The 13,545-nt window shown below is 42.9% G+C and overlaps 1 protein-coding gene across 2 annotated transcripts in view; it reads left to right on the forward strand.

The window, feature by feature from the left end:
• DNAJA3 (DnaJ heat shock protein family (Hsp40) member A3) overlaps positions 1–13,545 on the forward strand; it is a 911,667-nt gene that overhangs the window by 526,157 nt on the left and 371,965 nt on the right. For both annotated transcript variants that reach the window (XM_044089330.1, XM_044089331.1), the window contains exon 8: positions 9,018–9,146. In XM_044089330.1, coding sequence (XP_043945265.1) covers positions 9,018–9,146 — 129 coding nt within the window. The remainder of the gene's footprint in view (positions 1–9,017; positions 9,147–13,545) is intronic.

Raw genomic sequence — 13,545 nt, forward strand, 5'->3', positions numbered from 1 at the left:
AAGAGGACTTTCTCTTAAGGGGAAAGGTATGATGCTAAGTGCATAACCATTGCCACTGTAAATTGTTGCAATGTGTTTACATTTTAAGAATGTACTTAATCCATAATCCATTGTATCACTTAAGTTGGAGATGATACAAGTGTCAGCATTATTTCTGTTGAGGTGCCATGTTGTTGAGAATAATTTCTCTCTGACTAAACTGATGATGTATCCTGACGTTTTAAGATTACCAATGAAATTAACTGTGCAACCATTGGTGCACGCCCTGACAAAGTATCAGGAGACGTAGAAGCCCAGGGTCGTACAGCTCATGACAGCTGTACTCAGGGATGCCATATTTGCAGTTAGAATGTTTCTGGATATTGCTGGCTGTGATACCACAAAGGAAGATAACCCCCTGCAAGCCTCTAATTGACTTGTTTTCAAACCAGCATCTTTATTGTATTATTGCTTATGACAATGGGCAGTCATAAATTTGTATAAATGAAAAACCATATTGACATTTTCAGTTGCAAATATATGTCACATGTTCTATGCAGTAATTGTCATTCAGACATCAGATAGCTCATTCAATTCCTGCATTCCCTTAAACCTGATTCCTCCTCCAAAGCACTATTATATATTGTTCCCACAGTTCCCTTTTTTATGTAATTTTGCTCCTACCCTTTTTTAAAGATCCAACTTCCAGGTCTTCTATCGCGGTTACTGCATTCATTATGTCTGGTATGGTTGGTTTAGACTTTGATTTCCATTTTTATTTTTTGGCAGCCACCAGAATTAAACTCTGCTAGGCCTTACTATTTCTATGCAACTCCAATTCTGTATCATGCCTTCTAAACCTGGTGGACTTTTTCGAAACAGTCACCAAGGCCATTGATGATGGAAAGGCAGTCCACACAGCCTACCTCGACCTGGCAAAGGCTTTCGACACAATACCCCACTCAGGTATCATTGAAAAACTCATCAGCTTAAATGTAAACCCATACGTCACAAGATGGGTTGCAAATTGGCTAAGTGACAGAACCCACAGGGTCAGAGTTGCTGGCGCCATGTCAGACTCAAAGCCTGTCACAAGTGGTGTCCCACAGAGCTCAGTCCTGGGCCCTCTCCTGTTCGGCATCTACTTTTCAGAAGTACAAGCAAACACAGGAGGATTATGGCTGACAAAATTTGCAGATGACTGCAAACTGGCCATAGTTGAGAACACATCTGACACAGATATCCTTCAGAAGGGTCTTATAGAAACGGAAAACTGGAGCCAGAACCATGGCCTAAAGTTAAACGCCAAAAAATGCATAGTCATACCCTTCGGGAAAAACAAGGTTACCCCTAGCTACCATATAGGCGGCAACCCACTAAGCACAGAAGAGGTTATCAGGGATCTGGGTACCCAGGTTGACAGTAACCTTTCATTTGATACTCACGTTGCCAAAGTAGTTAGAAAGACCTTCTACATTGCCCACCTGATCATGAAGGGATTCACATCTAGATCAAGGGAAGTCATCGTCCCCCTGTACTCATCACTCATCAGGCCAATGATTGAGTACAATGCCCCATTCGGAATGTATCTGACACGACACCTGCAGCAACTGGAAAGGCCCCAAATGTTCCTCACCAAAAGGATAAAGGGTCTCAAAAATGTCCTATGCTGCCCGACTGAAGGAACTTCAGCTCTACTCAGTCGCTTACCGTCTGCTCAGAGGTGATCTGTGCCTGACATACAAGGCCACGTCCAACCCAGAATTGATGAACATGCTTCACCTCAAAAAATCTAGATCCCTCAGAACTACAAGGGCGGGAGACTTAAACCTTGACACAGTTATTAATAGGACGTGCTGGAGGGACAGATTCATCACCCAGAGACTGCTGTGGAACAAAATCCCGGTACATGTGAGGCAGAGCACCTCGCTGGCTTTGTTCAAGAGAAATCTTGACCAATGGATGGGAGATCGCAGATATACCCCAGGGATTTATCTCAGTGTCACTGCTTGACAGAGGCACAGCAAAATAATGGGCATAGTATCCTCCAAACTAAAGGGGTGGCGAAAGCCACAAAACTCTGGCTAGGCTTATAAATGCCCTTGGGCAGATAGCCTAGTATGAACCTATGAACCTATTTCAAAAAATCATTTCTTTTTGTTACACCAGTTTGCTCACACAATATTGATGACAGAGTAGTCTGCTGTGAATTTTTAAAGTCTGCCCACTCATTACACTCCCAAAAAATTTTCCCATCACACCTCCAACACCTGCAGTCTACCTGAGGAAAAAAGTTTAGTCTGCTTTGGGTATAAAATTACATATGCAAACACTTCCAAGCAAAAATACTAAATCTTTTAGATGTTCTTGCATGTTTGGGAACTATATATAAAGCCCTCCATGCTTTCTCTTGAATTGCTTATCCAGTCCAGTCACCCCCCCCCCCCCAGTTGACTTTTGAGAGGAGTGCATGTGTGTTTAAGCACGTTAGAGCTGATTCATCTGTAATTTTTGTGGCCAAACAACATGAATGTCAGTGGTTATCTGCAGTCTGTCATGTCAACCTGCATTGCTGGATTGATGTCCTTCAAGAATGCAACTGCAGTCATAACATGTGGGTTGTCCTGCCTCAGGCAGCCCTCGGTCGGCCGGATTCCAAAGTCTGGGTCCGACGTCGGCTGATGTCGCATTTCTCTCCGACGTCAGAGCGGCTGGAGTATATAAGAATCAGCCGATGCCATTTTCTTCAGTCTTTCTTGCCACGCGGTGCCTGAAGCAGAAGCAGTTCGCAAGTGCCGGTCGGTCAGCTCCTGTATTCTACGATACCGAAGTCATCAAAAAAGCTAAGTACCCCGTTGGGGACCTTTTCTTGCCTCAGCCGATGTCAGAAATTACTGAAAAAGTTAACAATTGTCTTTTTTGTGGTAAACAAATACCTCATAAGGATTTCCACTCTTACTGCCTCCCTTGCCTGGGCCCAGACCACGACATCTCGGCCTGTGTAGCCTGTGCTCGCTTCAACAAGCGCACTCTCAGGCGCCGGGCGGAGTTCGCTGAAGATTTTTTCGGCGATAAATTTGCTTACACCATGCCGTCGGATCTTCCGACATCGCAAACTCCCAAAAAGCGAAAAGACCGGGACCGACCTCCTCGGCCCGCGTCTACCACCGACTCTACGCCAAAACCTAGCGCGAGTGCTCCGGTTCCCTCTGAGACGGTCTCTCCACCGCTCCGAACCGAAGACACCGCATTACCGACGACTCCGATTCCAGACATTCCTCCTACGCCAGTTATAGATTTTCCTCCGGATACCGAAACCGAGGAAATGCCCAAGATCATTGCTGTAGACAAGGTCACTCCTGCACGTGGAGCTGCCAGGCCTCCTATGGCCATGTCTATTAAGGCCTACACTAGGGCTAAGGCAGCCAGCAAAACAAAGCATATTACTTCTAAATCCTTACCTCAGCCGACTCCGGAGACACAAATTATGTCCATGGCTGCTGATTTAATTTCCATGATTAGAGGTTCACAGGCCCATCCTGAGAGAGCATCCCAGCCTCCTCCTGATAAAAGGCCCCGGGTTGAACCCTCTGACCCTACTCCTTCAGATGAAGACTCTGAGGGCTCTGTCCACTCTGATAGCCAGGAAGAGCTCTTCCAGACCTATGAGGACTCGGATGCCGAAGATTCCATACCTTCGGCCTCCCCTCCTGAGGATATTTCTTTTGGGGAAGTTCTGCACACCATGAGGGAACATTTCAAGTGGCAGGGCCAGGAATATTCTGATTCCAGGAAACGCCTTAGGACTTTCCTTAAGAAGCCTCAGCACAGGCCCTTAGCTATTCCTCCTGTACTTGATGTTCTGGATGATTTGTATTCTGATTCTAGTGCTACCCCTGATTCTCTCCCTCCTGCTCCAGCCAAGCCAGACCGGTATTACAGGGTCCCAGAAACTCATTCCCATTTATTCAGGGCCCACACTGTTGATTTGGAAACTATTTCACAGGGGCCTAAAGGAGTTTCAGCCTCCACCTCAAAAAATCCTTTGCCGTCCAATAGGGAAGCAAGGTCATTAGAGAGATGGGGTAAAAAGGTTTACACATCCGCTACCTTATCTATGAGAGCTTTAAATGGCCTTTTTCATATGTTCCAATATCAGGATTATCTCTTAGAAGATTTACAAAAAACATTAGCTTCTCCTGATCCTTTAGACAGGAAGACTTTGCAGGAAGCTGTACATAACACTCAGCAAGTAAGCAATCACTTCCTGCAATGTGGATATGATGCACTGGAAGCTTCATGTAGGGCAGCTATGACAGGGGCAGTGATGCGTAGACATGCTTGGTTAAAAGATCAACCTCTACCAGATCATGTAAAAGCAAAACTTCTGGATGCACCTTTGGAAAAGAACAAGCTTTTTGGTGCAAATGCTAAGGATGTGTTAAAGACCATCGAAGAAAAAGCAAAATCAGTTCAAACTGTAAAGGATTTCCTCCAGGTTCAACCCCCCAGATTCAGTAGGAATTGGCCTTCAAAAACTGGTCCTTTCCTAATCCAGAAAAGTTTCAAAGGGGTAAGAACAGACGTGGCCGAGGAAGAGGCCAATACAGAGGCCCTTACAGGGGACGTCAATGGCAGCCAGGAAACTAAAGAGGTGACGTAGGGGTTTCTCCTGCCCAACAACCACAATCTCAATGACTTTCCTCTACTACCGCCTACCAGGGAACAACTAGAAGCTCCCTTGGGCGGGAAATTATCTTTGTTTGCAGAAAACTGGCACAGACTGACAAAGGACAAATGGATTTTGGACATTATAGACCGAGGGTACAGGTTTCATTTTCATACCTTACCAAGAAAACAAGGCATGCCAAATCTACCACAACATCAAAGAGCAGAGGCTATCAAGCAAATCACTCTGCTAACTCGAATGAAAGCAATAGAAAGAGTTCCACAACAAGAACAAGAACAGGGGTTTTACTCAAGACTGTTCCTTGTTCCAAGAAAAGAAACTCAATGGAGACCAATACTGGACTTGTCCGCATTAAACACCTTTCTCATAGTACCAAAGTTCAAAATGCTGACTCTACAACTCCTTCTCATGCTGGGCAAGGAGTCGTGGCTGATTACTCTGGACCTCAAGGAGGCATACCTGCATGTCCCTATCAGACACAGCTGCAGAAGATACCTCAGATTTCTTGCAGGGCCAGAGCATTATCAATTCTCAGCATTGCCATTTGGCTTATCTACTGCGCCCAGAGTGTTTACAAAATGCCTGGCTTCAGTAATTGCTCATTGCAGGCTCCAGGGTATACAAATTTACCCGTACCTGGACGACTGCCTCATACAAGCGGACGACAAATTGATGTTGACAAAAAATCTGGAATATGTCATACGATTACTTCAAGCCCTGGGATACACAGTCAACTTCCAAAAGTCAAGACTGCAGCCATCCCAGCAAATAATCTTCTTAGGAGCCAAACTAGACACAGCCTCTCAGATGGCTTACCTGACAGAAGACAAGCAAGAGAAGTTAACTCGATACTTCAAAGGTTTAGCAAAACTCACCCAGATGACTGCAAGGAGATTCCTACAGGCCCTGGGTTACATGGCATCCTGCATTCTACTGGTTCCATTAGCAAAACTACACATGAGAAAGCTTCAATGGTACCTAAAAAGCGTTTGGTCTCAGCACAGCAACAACTTGGAGACAATCATACCACTCATTCCATGCCTACAAAAAGAATTCCTATGGTGGGCCTCGGTGAGAAAGGAAAACACAGGTATGTCATTCAAAAAACCACAGATAACACAGACCATGACTACAGACGCCTCAGACCTCGGATGGGGGGCGCACATGGAAGGCAGGTGTATACAAGGACAATGGTCTCCAAAGGAAACACATCTCCATATAAACCAAAAGGAAATGCTGGCAGTAATGCATGCTATCGAGGCTTTTCAAAACCAACTCCAGCAAGGTCACTTACTGATACGGACAGACAACACCACTGTGATGTGGTACATAAACAAGCAGGGGGGCACCCACTCTTACCCCCTTTGCAGACTGACAATGCAGCTTTGGGAGAAATCACTGAGTCTAAACATCCAGTTACAATCACAGTTTGTTCCAGGAAAAGACAATGTGTTGGCAGACAGCCTAAGCAGGAATTTCACAGATCCACACGATTGGAGGTTACATCCGAAGGCTTTCAGACAACTCACTTCGACATGGGGCAAGCCAGAAGTGGACCTATTTGCCTCTCACCTCAATCATCTCCTACCAAAATTTTGCACAAGGACATACCATCCAAAGGCTTGGAAAATAGATGCTCTTTCATTCAACTGGAACTCCCTAGCAATCTATGCATTCCCACCTCTGCCACTGATGACCTCAGTATTACTAAAGATCAAAGCAGAGAAGCCCAGGGAATCATAATAGCTCCGGATTGGCCAAGACAACACTGGTACCCACTGCTACGGAGCATATGTCACACCAGGAGGTGGGCCCTTCCTCAGTGGCCTCTACTTTTGACTCAACACAATTTTGAAACACTGCATCCAAACCTTCAGACTCTGCAGCTAACAGCCTGGGAGATCCCATAAATAACTTCAGTTTATCTCTCTCCAAGGAAGTTCAGCGGATACTAACAGAGACTCGAAGACCGTCCACCAGAAAGGTCTACTTAGCAAAGTGGAAAAGATTCAGCAATTGGAATACCAGCAAAGGACATGATGCATCATTATTGAACATCCCACTTATCTTGGAATATTTGGCAGATATGTTACAGAGTGGCCTCTCATATTCTTCAGTAAAGATAGATGCATCTGCTATTTCAGCTAGATACAACACTGATCCTCCTGTTTTTTCTCACCCCTTACTAAGACAATTCCTCAGGGGAATCAAGAACATTAAGCCACCAAGAAAGGCCCCAGTGCCAGCCTGGGACCTCAATTTTGTCTTAGAAAAACTGACTCTAGCTCCTTTTGAGCCAGCAGCTTCAGTTGACTTGCAATTTCTCTCATGGAAAACAGCCTTCCTGTTGGCAATTACCTCAGCAAGAAGGGTTTCGGAGCTACAGGCCCTAATGGCAATACCACCCTTTATTATTTTCCACAGAGACAGGGTTTCATTAAGGACCAACCCTACCTTTATGCCAAAGGTGGTTTCTAGGGTTTCTCTAAATCAAGCCATTCATCTGCCTGCTTTCTTCCCCAATCCTGAGAATAAGGGGGAAAGACTTTTGCATACCTTGGACATTCATAGACAACTTCGATACTACCTGGACAGAACCAAGGCCAGTAGGAAGTCTGAACAGCTTTTCGTAGCTTACGCCCCTGCAGTCCAAGGAAAAGCAGTTTCAAAACAGACTATTTCTAAATGGATTGGACATTGCATCAGATTCTGTTATTCCTTTCACAGAAAGACTGTTCCAGCCTATGTCAGACCACATTCCACCAGAGCTACAGCCACCTCTACAGCATTTTTAAGAGGGGTGCCTACAAAAGACATTCTAGAAGCTGCTACATGGAGCTCCGTGCATACATTCTCAAAACACTACAATCTCCCTCTATATTCCAGATCCAGAGCAGGCTTTGATTGCAACACCATCTATTTCCTAGAGCATACCTCCTCCCCCAGCTAAGCTATGGTATTCTACCCACATGTTATGACTGCAGTTGCATTCTTGAAGGACATAGTACAGTTTTGTACCTACCATAAATGTAGATGTCCGATAGACATGCAACTGCAGTCGGGTTTTCCCTCCCTCCATACCCCTCTATGCTTAGGGTCCACTCCTAACCCCCTTACTCTTAGCTGGGGATATCTGTTATGGTGTATTTGTTTTATTGCTCATGTATTTGTTTGGAATCCTGTTTTTGTCTTCCAATTTGATTACAGCCTTCCTTGGAGGGCACCTGGCATCTGGGGCAAGAAACACTGAAGAAAATGGCGTCGGCTGATTCTTATATACTCCAGCCGCTCTGACGTCGGAGAGAAATGCGACATCAGCCGACGTCGGACCCAGACTTTGGAATCCGGCCGACCGAGGGCTGCCTGAGGCAGGACAACCCACATGTTATGACTGCAGTTGCATGTCTATCGGACATCTACATTTATGGTAGGTACAAAACTGTACTTTTCATTCAAAGTCATGCATTTAATCTTTGGATCGTATGTGTCCTTGGAGGATATATTTTATAAAAGTGATACTATGTTAAAACAAATGAAATAGAGAATTGCTGCTGTTAAAGCAATCTCATTATTTTTTCTTACCATTCAAAATCTTGCAGCATGTAAAATGTGTAACATTTTTAAAACGAGAAAAGCACTTAGTATGCAACTGCTTTCTGTGGAAGTTAAACAAAACTTTTAAGAGACTAAAACTGTATCTGCGTTTCAAGTGTTGTGCATACAGTTGCACTTTCACCATAAAAATGCATGTTCTTTTTTAGTCACTAACCTGTTGGATCCAGCCCCCTCCAATGAAAGGCATCATAGAGATTTGAGGAAAACAGAAAATTCTGCCTTGGACTCTTAAGTAAAGACCATTCTTTTTGTTCTAGATAGTTTATTGCCTTACTTCTTGACTTTGCAGATTAAGGCTGCATTTCTGGTCAGAGCTTTATCTAGATTTGATAGCCTGTGATGTTTGATAGCTTCTATTTGGGCTCTGGTCATATAAAAAAAAGTGTTCAGGGCTGTATAGAAAATTAAGTGCATCTTTATCTCCTATTGGAGATTGCTCTTGAGCTGTTGAGTATAGTACTGCTGTATGCCATCTGTCTGCTTAAAGCCATTGAGTTTGGGGTTTTTTTGTGCAGTTTCATAGCTGCTTGTGCATTTAAACATGTTTATTCAGTTTTAATTGCTTTGAAGCTGGTGGATTTATCAATTAGGTTGAGGTGTTGGGGGTAGAACCACTTGAGCAACAAGGGACTCACTTTAGGTTGGCCACTGGAATATGTTAACTTGTGTTGCAGTGATGTGTTCTTGCCTGTCATGTGCCTAAGTATTAATTGTTTTTTTTTTTGTATTCTAGGTTCAGAGAAGCCCAACTTTCCGAAGAGATGGTCCAGATATTCACTCAGACTGTGGCATTTCAGTCGCACAGGCCATACTTGGAGGTACTGCGAGAGTTCAAGGCCTGTATGACACCATCAACATCACCGTATGTAACTCTGGCATAACTTTACAGTAGCAAAGAATTGTAATTAAAATGGATGCTTTTATAATGTCTTGTAATTAGTTAATATTATAAAACCTGTACAGTAGCACTTTGAGGTATTGAAAATATAGATGTTGTGTGCATGACCTGTTTGGTTAGGTTACAGTGACTTTGGAATAGTATAGAATCCAAAGTAGTACTACTGGACCACATTTCCATTGTTGTGCATGGTAAAATCTGGTGGGTACTAATTTCACGAATAGTCACATCACATAATTTACAAAGTCATTTTTTAAGACCATGGGGGACCATCACCTATGTGGTATTTTCATCAGTTGAAATTTAGTAGCAGTAGTAATTTTCTGCTTTGCATACAACATTAATTTAGGTAATCCTCCTGAACAAGAATTCTAAGTACATTGTTTAGTTTTATTCACAGGCTGACATATGGAGTCTTAGCGTCTTGATAAGAGCTTAGCTAAAAATGTAGCAGATTTTGTAGGCAAAGCTGATTTCAGTAAAACAGTAAAACAGTAACAATACTTACTATAAGCACAGTTCTGATTATAACAGATTACAGCCATTGCATGGGAAAACGTGTGTCATCCTGCCAATGCATGATGTCAGATAACAGCAGTAGCCAATAGGACACACAACAACTCAACCATGTCCTGCTTAGCAACGAGTTTTCATACTTTCACAATACATTAGTTTGAACCAGTGGAGCGTACAGTGAGCCAATAGAGTCAGCAATTCATTGCCTTGTAATTGCAGCTGTAGTAGAGTTTTTGTGTGTTTTTATGGGAACCAAGATCAGAGTCAAGATCTGCAGAGAAACCGAAATCCAAGTCTTGTCAGCTGTTCTGAATTGAAGATGCATATGCTTTTTGGTAGCCTTATGTAAAATCACCATACTTTTCCATTAAATCCCCATTAATAGCTCATCTAAATCTGTAATATATAGACATTTTGTGTACTGTATGTTACTGCAAGCAAAATATCTTAACTTCTGCTTTTTTCCTAGATCCCACATTAATTGAGTGATCTGCTAGCCACATTTTTATGCAAATATTTAACAGTTGTTTTTACTCAAGTTACATTCCTTTACTAGTTAGTAAATCTTTGGCAGATTGTAGTGTAGTTGGTTCCATACCTCTTCCTAAGGCTCTCTTCTTTTAATGTGGTTATCCTCAGACCTGAAACATGCCTTCAAATTTGTTTTTAACCTTTGCAATAACTTAAGTTGTACTTTACTTGCCATGTTCATGGTGAAGATATTCATAAAAACAATATTTATTGTGTTCATGTCGATGAATGACAGGGCATGTAATGCCTGTATGGTTAGAGGACTTACCAACATTATTTTTGACTTTGTACCACATTTTTTTATAATGTCCCCATTAAAAATGTATGCTTCTGTTAGGGAATATTTGAACCATTTCACCACTTACCTTGCAGATGGCTCTGTACTGAAGTTAACATCTTGAATTTCCAAATGTGTGGTTAGAGTAAAAACTGATACCCTCTTATTGTTTAGCTAACTATGAAGTGCCCAGATTGTCATAATTTGTTCAGGTTTTACATAATTTGCTAACAGCAGAGCCGTAACACAACTCTTACAGATTTTTTTTTTCTTGGAGTTCTCAAGTGTAGTACATATTAGAACCAGACCATTACTTCAGAAACCTTATGTGGAGCAGACAAAAGATGTTCATAATTTCAGTCAAGCGGATAGTACAAGATGTGTGTGCAATGAAACACAGGTAAAGGAATTAGGGGGTAATCTTTAAAACTTGAGAAAATATTATGCAGTATTGCTTAGAACTCCCCAGTCAGTGTTAGCATTCAGACTGCCAGCTACTTTATAGAAAACAAGTAACAGCAATTTCAGTTGCAGGTAACAAATATAACACAGCTGGTATGTAGCATATGAATTATTAGTTCAGTAGTATTTTGTTGTAAATTATTTACGCCACTGTAAGACTTTTCTTGAACTTTAAGAATAATGAACTTTTCTACAATGATGTGGTTGTCAAGTGGGAGTTATTCTGTATCATATTGCAAAAGGACAGTGATGCATAATGCTCAGATTAATGCTCTGGTTATAGCAAGCTTCGGTTGGTGTAGGGAGATGAGCCATAAAAATGACCCAGGCAGCCTGATTCAGTAGCTGCTTGGGTGTCTATTGGAGCTTGCAGTTTAGGTGGGGAGGGACAGGGAGATGCAGCTTAGACAGCTATCCTTTGCTTAGAGAGGAAGATATAGAAGTGAATTTCTAGGGCACACATTGCCGTGAAATGACTCCCCTCGGAGACTGGAGCCCCCCAGGAGCACTGGCTTCAAGGGGGAGGAGCTATCCTGAGGGTTTACATGAATTATGAAGGTGTGACATGCTCTCACTGATCCCCATTGTATGCCAGTCCCTGAGCATATTATTGGTCACGTGCAGTGGGGGTAGTGCTGCAAAAAAGAGAAACTGAACCACCCTTAAGATATTTGCTTATAAGATTTAATTGATTACACTTAGGTAAACTTTAACCAGTAAATAAATACTGCAGTCACATAACTGAAGTACATATAAAAAAAAAGTCACGATACATAAAGCAGGCTTTCCCTTGCGCAAACAAATCGTTCTTTTTTTTCCCTGTTCTGCCATTATTTAGTCCATCCATTTCTTCTATGATCTTGGAAATTTCAGAACTACTACTACTACTACTTTCAGCTACTCCCATTAGGGGTCGCCACAGCAGATCATCTGTTTCCATTTCTTCCTGTCCTCTGCATCTTGCTCTGTCACACCAACCACCTGCATGTTCTCTCTCACCACATCCATAAACCTTATCTTAGGCCTTCTTTTCCTGTTACCTGGCAGATTCATCCTTAGCGTCTTTTTCCCCAATATACTCTGCATCCCTCCTCAGCACATGTCCAAACCAACGTAATCTTGCCTCTCTGGCTTTGTTTCCAAACCTTCCAACCTGTGCTGACTGACCCTCTAATATACTTATTCCTAATCCTGTCCACCCTCGTCACACCCAGTGCAAATCTTAACATCTTTAACTCTGCCACATCCAGCTCTGACTCCTGCCTTTTTGCCAAAGCCAATGTCTCCAACCCATATAACATAGCTGGTCTCACTACCCTCTTGTAGACCTTCCCTTTCACTCTTATTGGCACTCGTCTGTCACAAATCACTCCTGACACTCTTCTCCACCCAATCCATCCTGCCTGTACTCTCTTCTTCACCTCTCTTCCACACTCACCATTAAACTGAACTATTGATCCCAAGTATTTAAACTCATTTACCTTCAGCACCTCTACTCCCTGCATCCTCACCATTCCTCTATTCTCCCTCTCATTAACACACATACATTCTGTCTTAGTTCTGCTGACTTTCATTCCTCTTCTTTCTAGAGCATATCTCCACCTCTCCAGGGTCGTCTCCACCTGTTCCCTACTCTCACTACAGATCAATCTGCAAACAGTCAGTCCACGGGGACTCCTATCTGATCTCGTCTGTCAACCTGTCCATCACCATTGCAAATAAGAAAGGGCTCAGGGCTGATCCTTGATGTAATCCCACCTCCACCTTAAATGCATCCGTCACTCCCACCGCAGACCTCACCGCTGTCACACTACCCTCTTACATACTTTTCTGACACTCCGGACTTCCTCATACAATACCACAACTCCTCTTTAGGCACCCTGTCATATGCTTTCTCTAAGTCCACAAAGACACAATGCAACTCCTTCTGACCTTCTCTGTACTTCTCCATCAACACTCTCAGAGCAAACATCGCATCTGTAGTGCTCTTCAATGGCATGAAACCGTACTGCTGATCACTAGTCATCACCTCCCTTCTTAACCTAGCTTCCACTGCTCTTTCCCATAACTTCATGCTGTGACTGATGATCAGTTTAATCCCTCTGTAGTTACTACAGCTCTGCACATCACCCTTATTCTTAAAAATCGGTACCAAAACACTTTTTCTCCATTCCTCAGGCATCTTCTCACTTTCCAAGATTTCATTAAACAGTTTAGTTAAAAACTCCACTGCCATTTCACATAAACACCTCCATGCTTAAAAAAGGTATGTCATCTGGACCAACAGCCTTTCCATTCTTAATCCTCTTCATAGCTATCCTTACTTCCTCCTTGCTAATCCACTGCACTTCATGATTCACTATCCGCACATCATCCAACCTTCTCTCCCTCTCATTCTTTTCATTCGTCAGCCCCTCAAAGAACTCTTTCCATTAGCTCAACACACTCTTCACTTGTGAGTATATTTACCTCATTATCCTTTATCACCCTTACCTGCTGCACATCTTTACTAGCTCGGTCCCTCTGTCTAGCCAATTGGTACAGGTCCTTTTCTCCCTCCTTAGTGTCCACCCTTTC

The sequence above is a fragment of the Protopterus annectens genome, chromosome 12.part0 (genome assembly GCF_019279795.1).
Source record: "Protopterus annectens isolate FY-2018-M chromosome 12.part0, PAN1.0, whole genome shotgun sequence".
Taxonomy (NCBI): Eukaryota; Metazoa; Chordata; order Ceratodontiformes; family Protopteridae; genus Protopterus; species Protopterus annectens.